The 21,451-nt window shown below is 54.7% G+C and overlaps 6 protein-coding genes across 6 annotated transcripts; 1 reads left to right on the forward strand and 5 right to left on the reverse strand.

Annotated features, from left to right (window-relative positions):
- Positions 1-755: 755 nt before the first annotated feature.
- BGZ61DRAFT_237152 (uncharacterized protein) lies at positions 756-1,459 on the reverse strand. The gene has a single exon (XM_046238294.1). The coding sequence runs from the start codon at positions 1,378-1,380 to the stop codon at positions 871-873; it is 510 nt and encodes a 169-aa protein (XP_046104806.1). The 5' UTR covers positions 1,381-1,459; the 3' UTR covers positions 756-870.
- A 4,945-nt stretch (positions 1,460-6,404) lies between these two features.
- BGZ61DRAFT_451311 (uncharacterized protein) lies at positions 6,405-7,749 on the reverse strand. The gene is made up of 2 exons (XM_046245815.1): positions 7,541-7,749; positions 6,405-7,482 (listed from the first exon to the last, which is right to left on the reverse strand). The coding sequence occupies exons 1-2, from the start codon at positions 7,556-7,558 to the stop codon at positions 6,463-6,465; spliced, it is 1,038 nt and encodes a 345-aa protein (XP_046104807.1). The 5' UTR covers positions 7,559-7,749; the 3' UTR covers positions 6,405-6,462.
- Positions 7,750-8,397: 648 nt separating this feature from the next.
- Positions 8,398-10,804, reverse strand: BGZ61DRAFT_351048 (uncharacterized protein; the record flags this gene model as incomplete). Its single annotated transcript, XM_046240299.1, has 2 exons — positions 8,398-10,333; positions 10,401-10,804. 2 exons carry the CDS (start codon positions 10,802-10,804, stop codon positions 8,398-8,400), a joined length of 2,340 nt encoding a protein of 779 aa, XP_046104808.1.
- Positions 10,805-13,720: 2,916 nt separating this feature from the next.
- BGZ61DRAFT_351039 (uncharacterized protein) lies at positions 13,721-16,029 on the reverse strand (the record flags this gene model as incomplete). The annotated part of the gene is made up of 3 exons (XM_046240297.1): positions 13,721-15,699; positions 15,753-15,863; positions 15,915-16,029. The coding sequence occupies 3 exons, from the start codon at positions 16,027-16,029 to the stop codon at positions 13,721-13,723; spliced, it is 2,205 nt and encodes a 734-aa protein (XP_046104809.1).
- A 114-nt stretch (positions 16,030-16,143) lies between these two features.
- On the forward strand, positions 16,144-17,754 carry BGZ61DRAFT_577236 (uncharacterized protein). Its single transcript, XM_046256240.1, has 2 exons — positions 16,144-16,918; positions 17,344-17,754. Exons 1-2 carry the CDS (start codon positions 16,204-16,206, stop codon positions 17,712-17,714), a joined length of 1,086 nt encoding a protein of 361 aa, XP_046104810.1. The 5' UTR covers positions 16,144-16,203; the 3' UTR covers positions 17,715-17,754.
- Positions 17,755-17,929: 175 nt separating this feature from the next.
- BGZ61DRAFT_237188 (uncharacterized protein) lies at positions 17,930-18,644 on the reverse strand. Its single transcript, XM_046238295.1, has one exon. It carries the CDS (start codon positions 18,400-18,402, stop codon positions 17,992-17,994), a length of 411 nt encoding a protein of 136 aa, XP_046104811.1. The 5' UTR covers positions 18,403-18,644; the 3' UTR covers positions 17,930-17,991.
- Positions 18,645-21,451: the final 2,807 nt, after the last annotated feature.

The following is a 21,451-nucleotide window of genomic DNA, read 5'->3' on the forward strand; positions in this document are numbered from 1 at the left end:
TTTTGGAGGGGCCAACCCGACCGTTGTCGCTTAGACCTGGGCAAGACCGGAAGCTAACACCGTGGACAGATCAGAAATGATATTCCAGCATCGGCTGCGCGACCCCTTTGCCCAACGCCGGTACCGTTGAAGGGGAAGGGGTCGTCGAGGCGCAGCAGGCCGTCGATCTGCAAGCTGATACGTGCAATTGGGTGTGAAACATCTCCAGGGACTTGATCCGTTTGACGTCGCCCGGACTGGGGGCCTGGGCGTGGACTTCAGCCAGGGTTACAATACAGGGATGCAGAGCAGAGAGCAAAGGAACGGCAGCACAGCAGCAGCGCAGAAGCATTGCAACGCAACAGACCCGGGATCGACCCACCAACAGGCCCATGTGCTGGTCGACAGTTGGTCGGGAGATGCCGAGGCCAGGTGTTGGGAATGGCCCGTTCTGGCTGTTGGCGACGTTTCTGCGACCAGGCCGGATGATCTAGGCTAAACGGGACGGAAGCTGGCGGGGAGCTTGAAGCTGGAGGTTGGAAGCTGGAAATTGGAAGCTGCACGGCCAAACCATAACCTCCAGAGATGCTTCGTACACATCCGAGAGGCCGTATTTGGCGGCCATATCTCGCGGCCAAGTGCGTTTTCTTTCTCTTACCTACCAATTGCATCACATCGTGCAATATGTGGGCGGCCGCACCAATAGGTGCTTGAGCCGGACCCATCTGTGCGATCATCCACCGCTTTCTAATCTTGTTGTACCGCCTGATCCTGAGTGGCCGTCGTAGCAAGCCACCGTCAGTCAGTTCAGCTTGTCGCCAAGCAGTGCCGCAGGTAAAAACCCAGTGTCGTGCCCCCTACTGGCCTTGGTGGTGCCAAGTGTATTTGGGACTAGCCCGTCCGGAAGCCGCAACGACTAGGGCAGCTGCTGGGAGAGATCTGTGGGACGCTTTTAGGATGGTCGCAGGCCACTCTGGGTGGCTTTAATTTCCCGAAGACGATCGCGTTGCAACACACCGCATTGTCAGTGCGGGCTTGCCTGGGTCTGAGTGAAGCCTTTATTATTAGTGGAGCGAAAGCTGACTGACAAGACGACACGATCGAAGCTTGACATGGTCTTGGTACGTCAATGCCCCTCAACCTCTCGTCAGTTTGACGGTCAGGGCTAGCGAGGGGAAGACAACGGCCAGGGCAGCGAGTTAGAAGAGGACGCGTCGAGGTGGAGCCTCTCGGACGGAGGGACGGAGGGACCAGGGCGACGCATTGTCGCCAGTGTCCAGTATGTGTTGTAGGTATGGGAAGGGCCCTTGGGGTCTCCACGATCATCTCAGTGGTGTTGAAAGTCGCGGGCAATGGAGTCGCCAGCGTCTCCCTACCAGGGTAGCTTGCCCCATGTTTCATGCGTGCGGTGCCGCAGGCCAGAATAATGCCGACGGAGGACGGGCATGGTTTCTATGTGTGATAGATACAGGAAACTCGAGTAATTCGAGGTCGGCCGGGGCCAAGCGAGACAAAGAAAAGCGAGAGCCGGAAAAGGAAGCTAACACATCTTCGGCCGATTCAACGGGAAGCTCTAGCAATTGCGCAAGGATGATACATGCGCGTACTCTTGCGGTAAGCCGCCGTAGGGCCTAACGTCGTGGGTGGCGACTCGCAGGGAGGTGACATCTCGCAAAGCAAACACTGGTAGGGCAGAGAAGATGCCTGAGAGTCCATCATGGTCGAATACCGGTCGTCATTACCGTCAGGTGAAGCGAGCCCCGAAAACGGCTTAGAGGCGAACGGAGTCAATCCCCGGACACCAGACGGGACCGGGTAAGGAAGCCGTTAATAGTCCGGCGGTCATAAGCTTCGGTTCCTGCAGACGACGACCAACTGGAATTACTGAGAAGTGTGTGTGTGCCTCTCCGTCACAGGCACACCTTCTCTCGCTATCTCTCTCGGCATGTGGATGTGCATCCCCGAGACGGTGTATGCGTCCGTGTCCTTCTATGTCTATCCGTTTCTTAGAGGCGGCAAGTGGGCGGCGGTGGCAGAAACGGTCGCGGTAATGAGGTGTGGTGACGCGTGAAGCTTGGATGGGGTGGATACGCGGAGGGGACAATCGTCGAACAAGTCACAGCGGAGAAGCGGCGGGGACAGGATGGAAACACTCAAGAGGCAATTGGTTGGACAGAAGACAGCGGATGAGAGGGCGAGTGGTTGAGTGAGGATAACTGGATGATGGATGATGGCTGAGTGGATCATTGCAAAATAGTTCAGGTAATAAAGTGGGAATGATGAAAGGATGGGCGGGCCTCGTTGGAGCGAAAATGCACCTTCCATTCTGCTTGTGGAAAGCGAAGGAAAAAGGAAAGAAAGGAAAGAAAGAAGGAAAATTCTCCGAGACAAGCACCGCCGCACCTACCTCTGGTCGCACCCGGCATCGGTGCTCAAACATCGGCCAGGCGGTTTCAACTGCTGGAGATGGGACGGATTAGCACGGACTGCTCCCAAATATCCATAAATATTCCATAAATATCCCTGGCCTAACCCTGATCCATCCCTGATTGACGTTGCTGATACTCTAGCCCATGCACCGATTCGCGTCAGATCCGGGCGTCGTGTCGCCTTTCGCGGGTTTCGTCTCATGTGTCCCAGGTCCCAGGCCCCCCCCAGCCGAGCCCTGAGGTGCCCTGTCGCAACCGTCCCAGCGTCCCAACGTCCCAGCGTCCCAGCCGTCCGCGCAGGGGTGGGAGGCTACCGAGGGGGGATAAGTCAGGGATGCTGGTCCAACTGGCTACAATCCCCTGCCGCTGCACTCTTCGTCATGGATGGAGGATTGGTGGGTTGGTGGTTGGTGGTTCCTCGAAATAGAAATAGAAATAGAACAGCCGGAACGGTTAATTTATCAACTAACTAACTTACGTGCCCTGCTACTGTGGGCTTCTGCTCCAGGCTGTCTCAATCAGCTGGGGAGGGCACGTGAACTACTTACGGCGGCGTCCCAGAACGTCGTCATTCCCTGTCTCATCTATCTTGCATGGCGCTACATAAATGTGCCGACTAATTATGTAGGTATGATATATCTATACATGCCACTCACTGTCTTATCGCTGAGGCCCCTCCGCTGGTGGCGCCACGATTCAGCACTTGTCAAGGCGGCCGCGTTGGCTAATGCAAAGCAGAGCAAGTTGCTTTTCTCTATCTCATTGACTTTCTCTCTCGCTGTAAATCGAAGTATGTCTCTGCAACAACATCCACAGCGACGGGACGATGGGGCAGACGGTGTTTTAGTGAGGTAGATCTCATGTGCGTTTGCATTGGTGTCGTCCACATTATGCATCAGATAGCAGGATCGCTTGCGTCGTGTGCTGTGCTGTCGACAGTGCCGGCAGCAGCGTCGGAATGGGGTCGAGGCCCGCCAGTTTGACAAGCAAGATCCCTCTTGTGATGCGCATCATAGGGCAGATCCTCCAATCTCCCAGCTTCCCAGTAGGACGGCGTTCTGGCTCTGTTTTTAGCAACACCTTGTGTGTTCTAGACAGCTGCATAGGTTGTTCCTGTTTCCCCCCCTCCCTGATGCCCTCGTCCCTCATCCCTCGTCCCTCCGTCCCTCTATCCCTCCGTCCCTCTATCCCTCCGTCCACCCCATCCACCTACTCCGCTCCAGCCCTCACAGGGGACATGCTGGAAAAGCATGACGGTGACCTGCAATGCTCGCCCGGAAACCCAATGGCCGTGCGCAGACCGCATAACTCGGGCCCATTCTGCCAGTTTGCAGCATGCCATTTGCCCACCGTGAGTCGACCTGACACTAGTGCAGGTCCATCCACCCACCGTCTTGGGGCGTCCACGGGCATCGCGTCCAGCCCCCAGGCGGCCTCCACAGGTCACCCACAGGCGACTCCAGGCGTCCACAGGCGTCTGCAGGCGTCTGCAGGGCGCCACCTACAGGCATCGATCCCCTCCAACTGCCCCTCCAACTGCTAGGGTGCATCAAAATAAATGCTTCTCGACGCGGACGGACCCAACGCTAGCCATGAACTTGCAGATTGAATGAAGACTCTTGTTTCAGGTGAGTCGATGTATCAAGAGCTTCGTATGTATGCCCTTCGTCGCCCAGGCCACAGAGAGGCACGCCCAGGATCCTGTATGTACGACATTGACAGTCACCCGCCAGTATTGTCATTTGGCTAGGAAAAGAAAACATGCAGCCAAGCTACTCTAAAGTCACCACAACTGCGGCCCTCAATGCAAGCGTACGCCAACGCAAGCCAAACAAAAATAAGTGCAGATCTTATCAAGAAAAAACAATGGCCATAAACATTGCCAAGTGTCCATTGGTTTGTTTGTTTCAATCCTTCCTGCTCGTTTCTCTCTGGCGCCTGTTGTCCGCGGACACCCACACATCCCCCTCTACCCTAACCCCATACTCAAAAAGTCGCCTATCTAGGTGCCGTCCGGTAGCCGCTGGCGTGCCGTTCCCCGGGGCTCCTCGTATTCACCAATCGAGGGCATCCTTGTTCAGTCCTTGCTCTGCAGTAGTAGTGTAGTGAGAGGGTCTCATTTGGACAGGCGGATGCACCTCGAGATGGAGTCTTTTCTTGGCAAATCGTGATCGCTCTCACGCAGCAGCCGCTGCCCACCTTGGGAAGCGCTGCGAGCGCTCCACAATCACCTCACTATGCAGTTGGTCTGAATAGGATCAGCCTACCTGTACTTTAGACATGGTCCGGTCAGTGTGTAAGACGAGAGAAGGGCCGGAACTTTGTTCGTGGGTTTCATTCGGGTTGTCCCGGCATGTGCAAGACATGTTTCCCAGTTGAGAAACTCGACCACTTCTCTCATGATCTGATCTTAAGTTCTTCCGCGCACTCATTCCGTGCTAAAACATGCAAGGGGCTATGAGCTCCATATCGAAAATTTTCTCAGTTGTATTGCAGTGGCAACTGATCACTTTCCAATATGATCACCGGAAAGTGGCGGATGGCGGTTTAGAGGAAATCATCTTGTTGAGAGCCCACCATAGCGGTGTGTCAACGCCCTCGAACCCCGGATTTGCCAAAGAAAGCAATTAAAAGTGACCATAGAATGCCCCTGGGCGTACCCTCCCCCCTTTCCGTGGTCTTTCCTAGCAAGCCCACATCCCCATCGCCGTCCGGCGCAATATATGGCTCTAGCTCTCTTGCTCAGCTAGCCGGGCAACATCTAGCAACTCTTGAAACAGTCTACCGGCTCTAATGCTGCGCTTTAATGCACCTAACATCATCCTAATTCGAGTCGACGAGCTTCCTCTTCGGGAGGCCTTCACCTGTAGCTGAGCAGAGCATTACACCAACACCCACCCTCCGCACCTGAGCAAATTCTTCACAACGGCGGATTTGGGGCTTACAGAGATGGTTTTCATTGGACATATCACGGTATCATCATCTCCGTCGGGAAATAGTGCATGCGATCTAAGGATGGCTAGAACTCAACCCATGCCATGACCAATCATCCACCGGGTAACGTCCTGTAGAAGGACACACCCTGACATAGAAAGGGGGCGAATGGCTCATCCCTTGCAGTAGTATCACTGTCGGTCAAGAGTATGTGCCCCATGGCTGGAGACTTGGTGGAATAGCGTGTGGTCAAACTGCAAATGTACAGGGTAGGCCATTCAGAATACAACACCTTATACAAGACGCCATCAGCCTCTTGCACAATCCAGAAGGAGAGTTCATAGTATAGAGTGTTTAAATTTTAGATTAATTTCGACATTTTTAATCGCGTGGGGACTTTGTTTCTCATTGTATTGTGATGCTTAAACGTGTTTCTAGGAGTGGAATTGGAGGTGGTCTGGGGAAACCGTGTGCGTATGCCGTGAAAATAGCGACTTTATGTCGTGGACCAAATAGTCTTTACGGCAAATTAGCCGAATGAGGTATTAATTTAACCCCTGGCACAGAGAAGTTAACCAAACATGATGCCACGGTAGCCGAGGCTTTCTTGCTCTTTGATCCCAGCTCTTAGCTCCTCGCCTGGCAAGGACCTCTCACTCGCGATGCATTTGTGAAATAGTAAGATAGTAGTAAACGTCTCTCTAAAATTTGAACACGCAGTAGGCTCGTTATAGATAAGAGGATTGGTTAGAAAACCAAATCTGCATCCAATTGAGGCGGGATGCCCGTGGTTCAAGATTTGTTGAGGGCAACAACAATGGCAATTTGGTCTGAAGTAAAGACACCTCGCCGAATTTTATGTGAAAATAATTGTCAAGGCCACAGCAAGTTGGAACATAGATACATACACTTACGTATTGCGTGAAGATCAACTTGTCGAAGATATAGCAAAATGGAGGACGCCCAAGTTGCCCAACGCGACCAGGAAGCATCTCAGCACCAATTGTCGCTGTTGTGTAACGGGGTATACATATATGTTGAATTCCCCTTTGAATTTATAGCTGACACTTGCTCCGGAGGCTCATTTAGCATTATTTGTATCGATATAAAAACACGCTGGTCAAGATACGCTCCAGTCACACGACACTGTCCACACCTCGCCGTCTAATTCCACATCCCACACTGGCTGTCCCACGACAACCACACTCCCCACGCCCACAACCGCCCGGCGTCCCAGCCCCGTTAACTTTCCCTCACCGGCGAGCAAAAACCGCTTTGAAGCCGTCCCTGTAGCCTCTTCAACTCGCCCCTTGGCCAAGTACATTCTCCGACCAGGGCGTATCTCCTCGATTGTCACTCTTACCACAGCCTCGACCACTTGGTCTACTCCTTCCCAACCCTTGATATCGGAGAGCCAGCCCTGCAAGTCTGCGGCGAGTCCACCCGCGAGATACTTTGCGCCTCGGCGCTGAGGGGAGAACGCGGTTGGGAGCCCCTCGGTTATGATATCGACCTCGGCGGGTTTGAAGCGTGGCGGCGGGTGAAAGGTAGGTTGCTGAGGGGCCTTTGCCTCATCGTGCAAGGTTCTGGCCTCGTGAACGACCTCCATGATGCTGGCTGTTGGTGTATGACCACCAGCAAATGATTCGCCTTCTGAGTTACCATCCACGTCGTAATCTTGTTTGTACTGTGGAGGCGAATCCGGCATTGGCGAGATGGATACTCTTCGTCGCTTAGGCTCTCGCTCATCAAGGGGTGAACTATCATCCAAAACCCCGAAATGCCCAAGAGAATCAGGCTCTATAGAATCTCGAGGTTCGGCCTCTGGGTCACCGCCTGACATGTCAGCGCTGCCATCCTGAGAGGTTGTCATGCCATCTGACTCAATCTCGATAGAATCGTTAAGCGCGTCACCCTTCCTCCGTTCCCCCTCTTCGTTCTCATCATCCCCGGGACTCTCCTCAATTTGGTCTTCTACCTCTTCCACATCCTCAATATCGCGCCCACTACGTCCCTGAGTCGGCTTGGGTACAGACGAGGAGCCGAACCACGGCGTGGACTGGAAGCGCGGAGGCCCCGTTGGCGTCTGTGAGGAGTGAGGGCCCCGCTTTGCGAGGAGGAATCTCCGGGGGGTTGGTGTCTATGATAACCGTGAGTGGATAGGTCTTACTGGTGATGCATAGATGAAGTTCACTTACGCTTGGGGGATGGCTCATGGTGTAGTATTCGACTGCATGGCGCTCGGCGCCTTGCTCATGCAATCACCCAGCACACTGGAGATATCCGAGGTAGTGTCGAATTGGACGACCGAGTGTCGTTACGGAACAGGACTTCTCCATGCGGAACTAGGCGTTACAACAGGCGGGTATAAGCCGCGAACGCGCGAGTGTGTGAGTGTGTAAGAATGACGTTCGCGATAGAAGGACATTGGTAATTCGCGGCAGAATCCGGGCGGTGTGCCTAATTGGATTTGCTCGAACCAACCCAAGTTATGCTACCACCTAAGTTACACTGCGTCCCCCATCGACACTATTGGACGAACCATCGACAAATAGCCATGGAGTAGTGGACGAATGGATTAACGCAGAGTTGCATTTTCGAGAGATTCATCGAATTTCAAATACCATCTATCCTTCGTACAGTAAAAATGTCCCCGAAATAGACCTCGTCGATGGTTCTAATAAAAAGGCACTCCCTTGTACCGGCTTTTCCTGTCTCCCCGCAGGTAAACACAACGTTTAGAAAGTCACTATATATTCCTACAAAACGCCGGATTGTGTTGTGCGCCCGCAAGCTTCCTTCTAACCACTATGCATTGTGACGACCGCTTCCACCATGTTAACACACTCTTGCCCCGAGAACAAGAATATTCAAACCATCGCAGCAGGCTGCCGCGAATCCACGACATGTCACATCGAGTTTAAACAGGAGGGTGTGCAAAAACCGTCTCTGGAAACGGACCAATGTTGATGGCTTGGTGAGTAGGACCGGACCAGGATTACTGAGGCTGGCTGGAGCGAATGGTTGACCCAAGAGCTTGTAATAGCTGGTTGTGTTAACCATAGGCAAGCTCAAAGGTGGTCTTGTAGCTGCTCTTTGTTGCTTCGGTATTCTTGACATGGTGCAGCATCACCGGCGGCAAACACGGCCGGCCATGCTTCTCCTCCCATCTCTTACCGCCGATGCCCGTATCCGCCCAGCCCATCCAGTTGTTGAACAGGCGGTTAGGAGGTACTGCGCGGTAGTACCAGGTCGTGCCTTGGTATCTGCGTTCACGGCCCCAGCCCATGGGGCTACCACGGCCACCACTTTCACCATTCTCTCCGGGGTTGAACCACTTGGCAAGAAACTTGCCGTTCCAGTCTCTATCCATGAAGATGGGATGAGGGGCAAATACAGCCTTCAAGCCATGGAGGAGGGCAACGGTCTGAGGAGTCATCTCGGAGGCAACGTGGTTACCCCGTAGGTTTTCCACGTGCATGATGTTTAGCAACTTCTTGGAAATACGCGATTGCGTGACAATAGTGGTTCGGCGAGGGAGGTCTTTCGACCTGTGAGTCAAGTCGCTGTAGCCCCAAATGTGGTCCGCAATGACCCAGTTACTTCCGACGGGGTTGAAGATGGGTCCCACAGTAATGACATCCGCCTCCTCACCAACGCCCCATTTGTAGTTGTCATCATCAGGATTCGAGACTGGAGGTTTGGGTCCAATGGGGTTGATGAAGGGTAGGTTAATCGGTCCCCAAATGGTGTTGTTGCCGTAGCGCTGCTCGATATCCTGGCGAAACTCAACATCATATCGACCGTGATGTTCTGGAATGTACCATCGCTCGTTTCTCTCCCACAAGCCCTTTCGTGGTTGCTTTGTCGAGAAGTCCGCCAGCTTCTCCAGAAGTTCGTAATGGTGCCCCGTGAAACGGAAGTCCATCTCCCAGTTCCAAACATAGTCAAACTGGGGGTGATCTTGGCTGAACTTCTGGACGGAGAGCCACTGCGCAGTGTGCACGCTGCGCTCTTCCTCATCCTTCAGCTCCGTGTAGATATCCCAGACAAGTTGATCATTCCACAGAATAGTAATGCCTTGGAATTCGGCAGGCACGTACCGCTTCAGGACGCTTTGATAAGTGTCGGCGTCCTCAAAGATGCGGAGACTGTTGTCCTTGACTTGAACTAGAAGGAAAACCTCGTATTCGCCGCCAGACCTCAGAGACAGCTCACTGATGAGAGCCCGGATGGTTTGCTTATCGTTATCGGTGTACACCTTGCCAGTGTAAGATCGCAAGAGGATGGCTGTGCGAGATTCTGAAATGAAGGTATTGGGGGTGTTTCGGTTCTCCTTGGTGTGAAATTCCTTGTCGTCTTCAACAGCCTCTTCAGTGATGGGCGATGTCGCTGCGTTGGGCTCCTCCGTCTTACCTCGCTGGGATAACCAAGACTCTGGCGTTTTAGATCCCGCGGAAGCTGACGATGTCTCTGGGTAGATGTTTAGGTATTCGTTCTTTCGATCCTTGTTCATGTCGTATCGCTGGGCGTTTTTGTGCACACATGCTCGCTGGAGATCGCCCCAGTTGACCTTGGCCCACTCCAAGGGCTCCGGCTTGCCACTTTCGCCAATCTTGTTCTGAGGAGTCAAACCGTAAGGACCCAGTCGTGTCTCCCGCTCCCAGCACAGATTTCCATCCATATTCATAACATCATAGCCACCCATCCTTGGCGTCGGCCACTCGTGAGGTTGGCCTTTGAAAACAAGGAGATCTTCAATGTAATCATTGGTAGCGCCCTTGCATGGAACGTAGGGTGCGTAGCCCTTCTTCTTCCACTCTCGAGTGTTGTAGTTGGGGTAAGGATCGTAACGAACGGGCTTCTCGACACTGAATTCGACGTCGGCTTCTGGGTCATATCGCAGGTCGGAGCTAAACTCTTCGGTGCGAGCGTCCTGGTGCTCGAGTGTGGCGAGAGTGTTGCCGTAGATGAGGTTGGACGTCGGAAGGCTACGATGACAGTGTAAGCAAGGGATACGGGACTGGCTATATCGCAAAGTAGCGATAAAATACTCACTTTTCAGTGACGGCATAGGCGTGCCTCCACTCCTTCCTCATATCCTTCTCGTGCTGGAGCCTGGCAAGGGCGCCAAATCCACGTTCCTTGCCATCTAGCTCGTAGCCCAGCTCAATGTCATTGGGATCCTCTTCGTCAGTCGGATCGTCCCAGTCCTCAAGGTGCTCGGCGGTGAGCTCCCACAATTCCTTCCGATTTTGAGGTGTTTGCCCATCGGTCTGGCCCTCTAAAGGATGGCCCTTGGAGCCTCCTGGAAAATAAGGCGGTACGGCTGGAGCATTGGAACCCGAGCCACTGAAGAGGATATAGTAGGCCGATAGCATGGCGATGACAATGAGAAACGTCGACTTGGGCCGCAGCTTGCCGGAAAACAAGTGCCGCCCATGACTAGGCCACCTCTTCATGATGGGCGACGTTCACCTAGCCCAAGCGGAGTCGTCGGGGGCGGGTAGCGAGGGCGGTGGTGTCGAGATCGATCGCGACGAGCGTCGCAACGGAGTAGGGATCAAACTGCAGGGCCAATTTGAATCATAAGTATGCGACGTGGTCTCCGGCGAGGAGCTTGAGTGCCAGCAGCAGGCGGCGCAAGGTCGAAAGCTTGTCGCCACAGGGAGAGTCAAGGGTGGAATGGGCGAGGCCCGAGGCGAGACACAGCCTTGCAGTCTGGCGTCCTCCTGGTTCGGGGCCGAGCGCTTTGCCAAGGGAGCGTCGTGGCCTCTGTCAAAGAAAGCCGGCGGGAGGGAATGTGAAAAGGCGGCGCGATAAGAAAAATGGTGGCTCGAAATGCAAGTGAAGGGAGGGAGGGAGGGAGGCGGATGGGAGAGACCTGGTCACCAACCAGGAGGTTTGAAGGAACAGGACACACAATCAAGGCTCGACCAGGAGAGCAGGAACGGGATGTCGCTGCTTCCTGATTAGGGGAACCCAGGTGTGATGAATGTGGCGTCAAAAAGAGTGGGATAGGCGGGACTGCACGAGTCTTCACAATCCATGTAACACGCAGACTTTCCCTTTTCCTCTACAAAGTAGGTACGAAGTACGGGGTCCAATACTGGTGGTATCGCTGGAGCGTCCCCTAAACCAGACCTCGTCCAAGCGCCTTTAGGGGACTTGCCCCTGCGTTTAGTGGAGGTCAGCTCAAGGGACTAGGCCGCTAGGTGCGTTAGTGACGAGCCACCTCAACCTAGCAATGCAATGGTTTGCTCTGGCAGTGGATGGCAGTGATAACCGAAGTACCATTTAGTCTGTAGCTTTGCATTGGGATATTGGCTGAGTGAGACTATGTGTAAGGGGTATGCGGCTGGATTCCGCAATCTTACCAGCCATCATCCGTCACGATGTACGGAGTTCCCAATCCGTGGAACCTGCCACCCGGTACAACACAAGCACCGGCAGCACTGGACGGTATATCAGACGGCCTTCATGGGTCGCTTTGGGGAGTTTGGTGGGACCCATGTTCGCGTGTTCGTGGACAGCCGCCATCGTCCCGTCGCGGGTGGGTGTCGTGGCTCTAGTGGATGGTAGGTATTCTCTGTGGTGTGGTACGTGGAACTCTGCAGCTGTGGCAAGCCCCTGACGAGAATTCTCCAAATTTCAAGCTGCAGCGAACTATTACCACGTACAATCGAGGAGCAGTCTCCCTGGAATGCCTCGTGCTCCAAGAGATCTCCAGTTGGGGAGCGAGCTTCTGTAACACGTCACACCTCTTCCCGGTCCTTTGTCGTCCAAAACGCTCCGCTTCGTTTGCTCCATCGCCCTCGCTCATGCGACGTGTCTTATTGTTGCTCGCTCTCGCTCCCAATCCCTTTCCTGGCTTGTTTATTAGTTACCAGTGGAGCCGCCCCCGGCCATCTGCTGTCGTCATCAGCGTCGCAACGCCAGAACGGTCGCAAGGATGTTGCTGAGTACCTAGCGGGCATGCGTCAACATTAACGCTGCTGGTCTTTATCCTTAGTGACGCTCTTGTTTTCTCCGACTGGTTGGTTTCGGCGAGAATCAAGAACATTCGGGAATACCCATATGAGTGGCTTGGAAAGTGCGACGAGGCTGCTAACTGTCTTTCCCCTGGTGGAGAACCAATATTTAGAGTGAGCGATGCCAAGATTTCTTAAATGATTGCCGTTGAAGATCTTCTTCGGCCTGATTGTCCCTGCTCGTACCCCCCCGTCTTCTCCGGCGAAATATGACCCGCTCCGCTCATACACCAACGCCCTTGAGCGTGGTGACTCCTGGTAGGATTGTTGCCTTGCGACAGGAATAAGTATCCGATTCGCTTGAAACTGCAGTTTCCTATTCTTGAATCCAACCGGATATCTGAGTGCACGGAGCGTCGATTTCGCTGACGCATGTATAAATAGTTGTGGCAGTGTCGAAACCTACACTAGTGTTGGGGAAAAAGCCAAATGTCATGGTAATTCTCCGCACCTCAACATCAAGCATATGAAGTATGAGGATGTAGTCCCTTAGCCAGCGAATTTGATGTTTGGGGTTTTCTGGCAGACGTTAGATCAAGGAGGACGCTAAAACACAGCCATGGGAAATAACAGTTGCCATGTGGCGCCCGTGATTCAACCAAGACGTAGCTTAGAGTACGCCCCTAACGCGGCAGATTCGACAGGTATTGATTTTAGTCGACGGCATAGTATAAGCTTCCGTACCATTGATTCGCTGCTGAGAGATGCATGCCGACAATGCTGTCCAATATTGATAATGCTGTCCATCATTATCTAACAGTGGATGAGGGTTTAATCAACGGGCGGGATTGGGATGGGCTCGGAATCAGAGCAACCTTAAGTTACAACACAATCACCATCATCGTAGACACAAAAGTTTTACAATTGAATGCGAATTTTATTAAGACAAAGCCTTCCAGGGGTCTCCAATGCCATGCACAATCCAATGCAAGAGTTCCCATCTCACGCCGTCCCCAAAGCTGACGCTTCCCGGCACAAGACATGCAATACCACCTTCGCCCCAATATGCGTGCACGATGCCATAAAACTCCCCGCGACGCAAAAAACCGCACCAACATGATACATAAATGGCCGACCAACGCTGATGCATTGGCCCCTTTTATGTAGAAAACAAAAATCTTGCAAAACAAAGTGCCCGATTTTCCACGGGTCCAGGTATATCGGGGAGCCAAAATCCAAACCAGGGGGTATAATGAAGCAGAAAAAAAAACATCCCAACTCCTGCGTCAAAGGAGAGTAAAATCGACCGTGTAGAACCGTAATGGTGCGTCAAGGTCGGATTACAAATCGGGGTAGGTCCATTAGGAGTCGTAACGTCAAAAAGTGGAGGAATTAGGTCGGTTATCATCACATCATGCCGAGGCGGGTGTTGCGCTTGTTCATCCGCGGTCGTGAGCCAGGGCCGCCAGCAACGGGGCCAGGGCCGAGCCGGTTTCCAGTTGGAAGCCCGTACGGAGGACGTGGAAGTCCCATGCCGGGAGGAGGTCGCTGTCCGGGCGAGGGTCGGCCAGGGAGGCCGGGCTTGCCTCGAGGACCGGGAGGTCCCAGGAACCCAGGAGGACCAGGAGGGCCGGGAGGGCCGGGAGGGCCAGGAGGTCCAAGAGGCCCTCGGGGAGTTTGCGGTCCCTTCATGGTCCGATCTGGTTCGGGCCCCTGGTCGTTGCCGGCAAGCCACGGCTGCTGGACCCGTCGCCAGGCGTCTCGTTCGCAGTATGACTTGCCGTCCACCTCGAAGTAGCCCTCGGAGAGCGATCGCCCACAGTCAAGGCAACGGAAGCAGCCCACATGGTACTTGATTTGGAACTCGTCCTGCAGATACTGTCCCTCTATGCCCTTCTGGCAGCTACCGCACAAGCTACCATTTAGCTTATGGTAGTGCTGTTCGCAATAAGGCTTGTCCTCGTGAACATAAAATTCAGCAGAGGTAAATGGCTCAGAGCAGGTTGTACACACAAAGCACGCCTTGTGGTACTTGCCCGTCAACCTCCCGTCCGCGGATGAAATGCTCTTTCCCGTGATTTCAAGCTTACAGGCCTTGCAGGAGCCTCTGCTCGCGGTTGGGTCGCGTGACATTTTTCGAGGAGGTTGTGATAGCGGCGCGGGTGCGACGTAGGGACGATAGGGCTGGATAGCCGGGTCGACAGGCTGTAGGTCTCGGGGGGAGGTGCTGTAAGGACCGGGCGTGACCGGGGCATCGAATCGGCGGCCGCTTTGGATGGCTGGGTCGAGCCTGTCTCCCGGAGAAGTCTCGTAGGGTGACTCGGCCAGTGGTGACCTGGCCCGAGGTGGTTGTAGAGCAGGGTCGATTCGCAGGTCCTGTGGCCGCAAGCTATCCACCGAGCTCTGCATATCGCTCATTCCGCCGTTCATAGTTGACGGATCGGAAGGCTGGCGTCGGGTGTGGGATCTCGCCGGGCTGGTCTGGGAACTCGTTTGACTGGGGTGGCTGAAGGTTGAATATCCTGAGGATGTTGAGTCGGAGGGTGTGTGATAGGGGTTGCTGGTGCCGAATTCGGCAGCTAGATCTACAGATCCCGTATTCTTCTGCGGGCGTAGGAGGCTCTTCCGGGGCGGAGGACGTCTTGAGGTATCCGGGCCCATGGATGGTCTGCTTCTATGACCCGGAGCGAACTCGGGCTTGTGGCTATCGGGTCGAGAACCGGGTGCTGAAGGTGCTCGATATGGTTGGATGTCTTGAGGATGCGATGCCTTGGGAAAGGTGTCCGAACGGGTCATGAACCCGAGAGGCTTCGGCTCGAGCTCGGGGTCAAAGCCTGGCGATGGCGGGCCAAATCCCTCATAGTCACCTCTTTTTGGTATGCTAGGAGCAGTAGTACCAGCGCTGCTGGTGCTGGTTGCACTGGCTGCGCTGGCGGTGTGATAATGAAGGGGCGCCGTTGCTGATCGTTTCGGAGCCATGGGGTCTTTCGGCGCTGACAGAAAATCGATCGGCTTGTCAAATTGCTTGTCAAAAGAGGCGCTGCGCGGAGGAGGGAACGAAGGCGAGGAAGGACTCCTGCTCGTGTCAAATGGCCCCGGCGCGATTGTCTCCATTCGCGCCATCAGAGTAGAGTTGACTTGAGAGCCTGGGCTCACAGAGAGATGCATTTCCACTTCGGACCCAGACAACGCAGAGGCCCCAGACTTCCTATCACTAAAGCTCGGGAAGAAACTGGGACTCTCCATCGGGCGGGACGAAGGAATCAGGTCATCCTCGAGCGCAGGAGATGAGATAAAAAAGTCGTCTCCTCGAGGGGGCGACAGACTTCGAGATTCGCCAACGAGGCTGTTTGGGGTCAACTGGGATTGTCGCATCCACGGATCATCTAAGTCCATGTTAGTGAATCTAGTCGCTCTGTCCGACACTCCGTCCACTCACTTGCTACGTTAATATCGACGGCGGGCGGAATGCGCCCAAATTTGTCTTGCGCCTTGGACGCATTGTATGGGGTGTAGGGTTCATATTCATCTTCTTCTGGAGGCGGTGACACTGTTGACCTGGTTAGTCTGGTGGGATGGAAGTTCCTGGTGGTCGCCTTACGCTCAGCTGTCGGTCCGGTGCAGATGTGCTCTCCCATGAGAGAGATTTCGACTTGTCGGCCACATGATGAACACTTGATGGTGGGAAGCATCATAGACTCCCGCAGCATCGCCATGGTGAAGGTTGAGGCGGTGGCCGCAGATCCGAGGGGTTAGAGTCGGTGATGGGCGACCAAAGTCCTACGATTCATTGGGGTTCGATTGTTCAACGCCGACTGGGACAGCGACGTTGAAGTTCGCTGGTCGGAAGCCCAATATGGGTCGATGTGTGCGCAAAAAAGTGGTGGAAAATGGGCGCAGGTTTTCGCGGTGAAGTCGTATCAGCGGCCAGGGCGGTGACGACGGATGTGTTTCGTCCCCCCAGGCCAGCCAGTGTCCTGTTACCGGTATCCCTGGGGTCGCTGGCGAAAACCGGCAGTGGTGATGCCAGAAAAGCAAAGCTTGCGGTTGGGCAAAGAAAGCAAACGGCGGAGGAGATGTTTGGAACGGCGATCACCTCAGCCAGGCTGCAGGGTCGCTCGAATATGGGGGATATCGCGAGAGTTTGGGGCGAGTTTGTTCGGCTGCACGCACGTCGTGATCCGAGGCCGGGATTGAATCAAGGCGAGGAAACGGGCAGGCCACACCAGACGAGACGACGTCTGCAACAGAACGACTCAGCGCAAACACGTCCCAGACACGAAAGGACAGAGGGAAGTTCCGAGAGACGGCTCGCGGTCAGAGGAAGCGCCGGGCGTGGTGTCTCGAAGTGTGGAAGTGTGGAGGACGGGGCCCTGGAGACTGTGGGCTTGTTGCTAAGGGGGACCCTAGGCCCATCCTGGACCTCATCCTGGCCGTATCCTGGCGCGCTGGCGCTCTTGTTAAGTTGGGTTGGTCTCTGCGCGAAGCTGCACACCCCTGTACCCCTGGCCGGCGACTGCAACGAGACGGCGGGCGAGCAGACGGGTCTGCGGTGGGCGCGGTGTGGAAGAGCCCATCGTGGGCTCTTAGTCCGCTTTGCTTCAGGTTTGCCGTGGTTGTGGGTTGAAGATCTTGGAACGGGTATACGACCGCATAGGCAAACGACGTGCAGCTCTTTGCACCGTTGCGTGTGTAAAAACTATTCTTAGCCGCTTCCAATGGCAAAATCCATTAATACCGTGCTAGACAGCGAGCACTGAGACACGGCTTAACTTACACTGGGGAACCAGAACCACATCTTCACCTTCCCCCCCACAACGACAAGTAGCCCCTCATTTCATCTCACTTGGCAACTTATTAACAGTACGAACCCCATTGCGTCCATCCATTCGGAGCACAAGGAAGCCATCGTTGGCTCCTGTTCTCGGCTTCGGTTGGCCTCGCTTGCTCAGGATTTCATGCCTCCTATCCTCGGACGAATACCCTGCCTGCCCTGGTGCCCCGAATGGCCCTGTAAACGGAGCTTGCAGATGGAGCCTGCAAATGCAACTGGGATGCATTGTTGCATCCAAGCGAGAGTTTACCAGCCATGGAGGACGGAGTACGGAGTACGGGCTCCTCCGTCCAAGACCCCAGTGATCGGTCACCACCTTGGGTTTGGACGGATGGGATGGATGCCACCTCGACTGCACAACAACCGCATCAACAGTCCAAGGAGCCATCGGCCGACCCGATCAGAGAGAGCCACACTCTCCACACACACTTGACCGCCCTACGCCTCCATCAAGTGCTACCAGTGGTCGGGACGTCATTGCCATCATCTCTAGTTCATCAAAGCGGCATCGTGACCAGAGCCAGTGACAGCGCCGCAGAGTTCACGACTGAGGCTTCCTCCGGCTAGGACCGCTTCAGTCATACGACGCCCCAGAGCACTGTCCAACAGCCGCTCAGAGTCGGATCGCAACGTTCTCACGGCCTCGTGCACGGAGTCTCGTACCTTGCAGGAGCTCTGTGCAAGTGGCCTAGGACCCTAGCGCAAGCAACGCTCCCCAGCGGCCCCTGTGGTCCGCTAAACCGCGCTGGGAGGTCACCCGGCCGAAAAGGGAGCTGTCTCATCAAACGTCCCTTATTGCCCTCATGGTGTGGTCCGAAGGCCGTGGGGAACAACCTGTCAACGCTCAGGGTTGGATTGCGGCACCAATTAATGGCAAATCACTAATACGGACGGTGGTCCTCGTCCGCCCGGATTGGTCAGGGAAAAGGGCGAGTCTAAACCAAAGCCAAGCTGGCCTGGCCAACACGATGTCGGACGCCATTTTTGCCTGCCCGCCATCTGTGGGCTTCCTTGTGGGTTCCATAACGGACTCCCAAATTCGGACAAGCCTCGCTGGTTGAACAGGGCTGAGGGGAAGTTTCCAATCTCTCGATAGCGGCGCGGGTGGCCGTGTTGATTGGTGGGTGCAGGCGGCGGAAGGATAAAGGTGATTGCTTAATTGGGGCTCTACTGCTGGCCCAGCGACCCTTCCACCTTCAACTTGTCCAACTGCCCTTTTCAGTGGCTGCCCTGGACGAGTGTGGCTGATCTTCATCTCTCCCACCCAGCAGTGAGAGCCTAGTCGCTCGTGATGCTACAACAATGCGTGTGATGGAACGTTAGATTTGAGTACCGGCAGGTTGATTTCCCGTACTACCCAACCATCGTGCGGCGTTTCGTGACGGCCAAGATGTAGCAGATATCGAAACCATCCGTCCAGCGATCTGAAAGCTCGACTCCACGGCTGCCGACCAATAGGTCGGCACTTGAGGGCTGCATCTTGTCTGAGGAGCCACCTCGGCCATGGGACTCCACTGTCCCAGGTACCAACGGGAGCGCTGTTCTGGGATTCCATTAAACCTCCGCGCGTAAATGGAGACTAAATGGAGATGGGCAATTCAAAAACGCGACTCATCTGACCGCTTCTAAATCGATAACCTGTGACTAAGGAACGCCACGCGGAGGAGACGGGACTCTTCACGTGTACTACACGACCATCTCCAATTTCAAAAGCTCCCCTTTCCCTCAGTTACACGATTCATGCCCATCCGAGTTAATTCAACTGCGGTTAGGAATGGAAGGTTGCAAGCTTCCACTAGGAGCTGTGGTTTCCTGAGGCTGAACAACGGCGTGCGCTCGACCAAGAAGCTAGGAGACATCGAAGCTTCCCGGATGAAGCCCTCTCCGGTTCTCTGGGGAACAAATCACGCGCTGGTCAGCCTGTACACAGTACCAAAATCTTCTTTCTACGGTTGGCAGCAATAAGGGCAAATATAGCTAGGGGGTACGCGAAAAGGGCCGTGAGAAACACTGAAGCACGCACAAGGGGAAATAATAGCATTGTTCTTAATTCCCGGGGTTCTCCAACCCCAACGCTCGCTTCGAATTCCGACATCTGAGTCTTATCTTCAAGGAATTGATCATCCGAGACGCCAGTGCCGCGGCGGGGAAATCATTTGATGAAGGTGAATTTAGCGTGGAGTACTAGCGGTGTCTCGATGCTCAGCGCGCCCCAACACCAAGACGCCATGAAGATGGCGCACGTCATTCGGACCCTAGCCCAAATCGCATTCATCCAGGGGGAGGACACCCGATGTCTGTGGTTTCACTTGGCCGGTATTGTGGGCGTGATCGCCAATCGGCTATCTGACACCTGCTCAGTCTCAAGTGCACGGAGATAATTGCAGCTTACAGTCAGCGTTGCGGGCCGCATGGAAACGATAGTTGGAGGTGGCTAGTAATAGTGAGAGTGTTCGATTTGACTTCTAGACCAGGAGTTGCTTATGGCCAAAGTCCAGCGCCTCGTTTGGGAGATAGTGTCGTGACGATAAGAGGACGCCCGCCCGAGTTCAACTACCGACGCAAGGCGGATGAAGACCAATGAAACATGATCTCAAGTTATCAGCCCCTCGATGTTTGAGAGATGGTCACGATAGGGTCCTTGATCGACAACTCTGTTTCGGGTGACAAGCTCCGGGCAGGGGGGAACGTTTCTGCATCTGTTTGATGTTGTAGTTTAGATAGGAAACAGTGAACAGTCAGAGGAAGTTTCCCGATGAACACGCGTATCCCCAACCCGCGGGCGGCCTCCACGTCACCTCCGCCTGTCCGTCAGGCTCATGCATGGGCCATTTGCTCCGATGTTGGTGGACGGTGAGCCGGAGGCAATGGCCGATTTGCCGACCGGTGTCGGCAGCGGTGGAGTCCTCGGGGCGGGCATGGTGAGCAGAGTCCCATTGAAAAGGCGGAGAGGCTGGATCTGCAAGAAGAGAGCGACGGTGCGACCTGAGGCATGATCAAGGGCACCAACGGGAATCCTTGTCGAATTGGCTGGAGTTGCTGCTTGGCTCGACAAATGGCAAAATGTCATAACAGCCGCTGGAGCCGTTGAGGTAATTCCGTGCTAGCGCTCGCAGAGTTGAGATCGCCGAAGGATGCGGCAGGCCAGCACACCTCCTCTGCATCCTCAAGCGACGGACCTGATCGGACCAGGCAACGAAGCTGCATCCAATTGTTTCGAGGTTGGCAATATGTCGTGACCTGATTAGATAACAACTGCAGTTGCACTGCACTGCTACTGCGCCATGTGTGAGCGCTCACCGTGTTCCACCAACTACACCGTCTCTGTGCCTGCGTATCGTCGCTGCAATCATGGCCGAGAACCCAGCCAAGGAAGACCAGGATTCCAAGCACTACAGATATGCAGGATGCAGGACGCAGCCAACAAAAAGATGAGCATGAGCATCAAAGCGTGCATATTCACGCATTCTTAGCAGAGCAGAGTCCCGTGTTAACCCTATCAGTGCTGTCTAACGTATGGCCGCAGAACGAGTACGGAGGGCCGGAGCACGGAAGGCCGGAGGGGAAGGATTCGGATTCGGCGTGCTCTCAACAAGGTAAGACTACGCATCGATCTCGGGTTACCGTGTAGGCTCGCGCCGAGATTGGGCGCAACTGTATACATTACGTACTCTGCATCCTATGCAGGACAGCTCTCTACATACGCGGAACCAAGTGCGCACGCTCAGGAGAGACACCGGGACGAGGGACGCACAAGACATGTTACCCCTCCAGGTCTCAGTGGTCTTGGGTCCTCCCGGGTCCCGCACTCTGCCGAAGTCCCAGGGACAGCGCCAATCACAGACTTGGCGCCTTGGTAGTGAGGAAGCCTCCTGCACGACTTTATTGGTGGCACATAGATTAAGGCCAAATCGCATCTTCGCCGCCCAATGGCACGAGCTAGCGAGGGAGAGACTCGCGGGATGCTGCTCTGGAATGATGCCAGGGGCATAGGGGGCTCAGGCCACGGGTTCGGCAACACACGCACAACTACTGGATGGAGCCCGATGATCCATTGATACCGAGAGCCGAGAGCAGCCAGGCACGCACCAGACAGGCAGACGCAGACCGAAGCGGACAGATAAGCCGCTGACTGGGCTGGCGTCATCCCGTGAGTGCCCGAAGCACATGCTCTGTTCGAGTTGAGAAGTTAGTTGAGAAAGCCGGATGAAAGCGAGCGTCTGTCTTCGATACGGCCTCCAACCACGGGCCAAACCACCAGCAAAATCACTCTCAATTCCTCTCATCGTCGTCCACTGTAAAAA

Source organism: Ilyonectria robusta (genome assembly GCF_021365365.1).
Source record: "Ilyonectria robusta strain PMI_751 chromosome Unknown BGZ61scaffold_9, whole genome shotgun sequence".
Classification (NCBI taxonomy): Eukaryota; Fungi; Ascomycota; class Sordariomycetes; order Hypocreales; family Nectriaceae; genus Ilyonectria; species Ilyonectria robusta.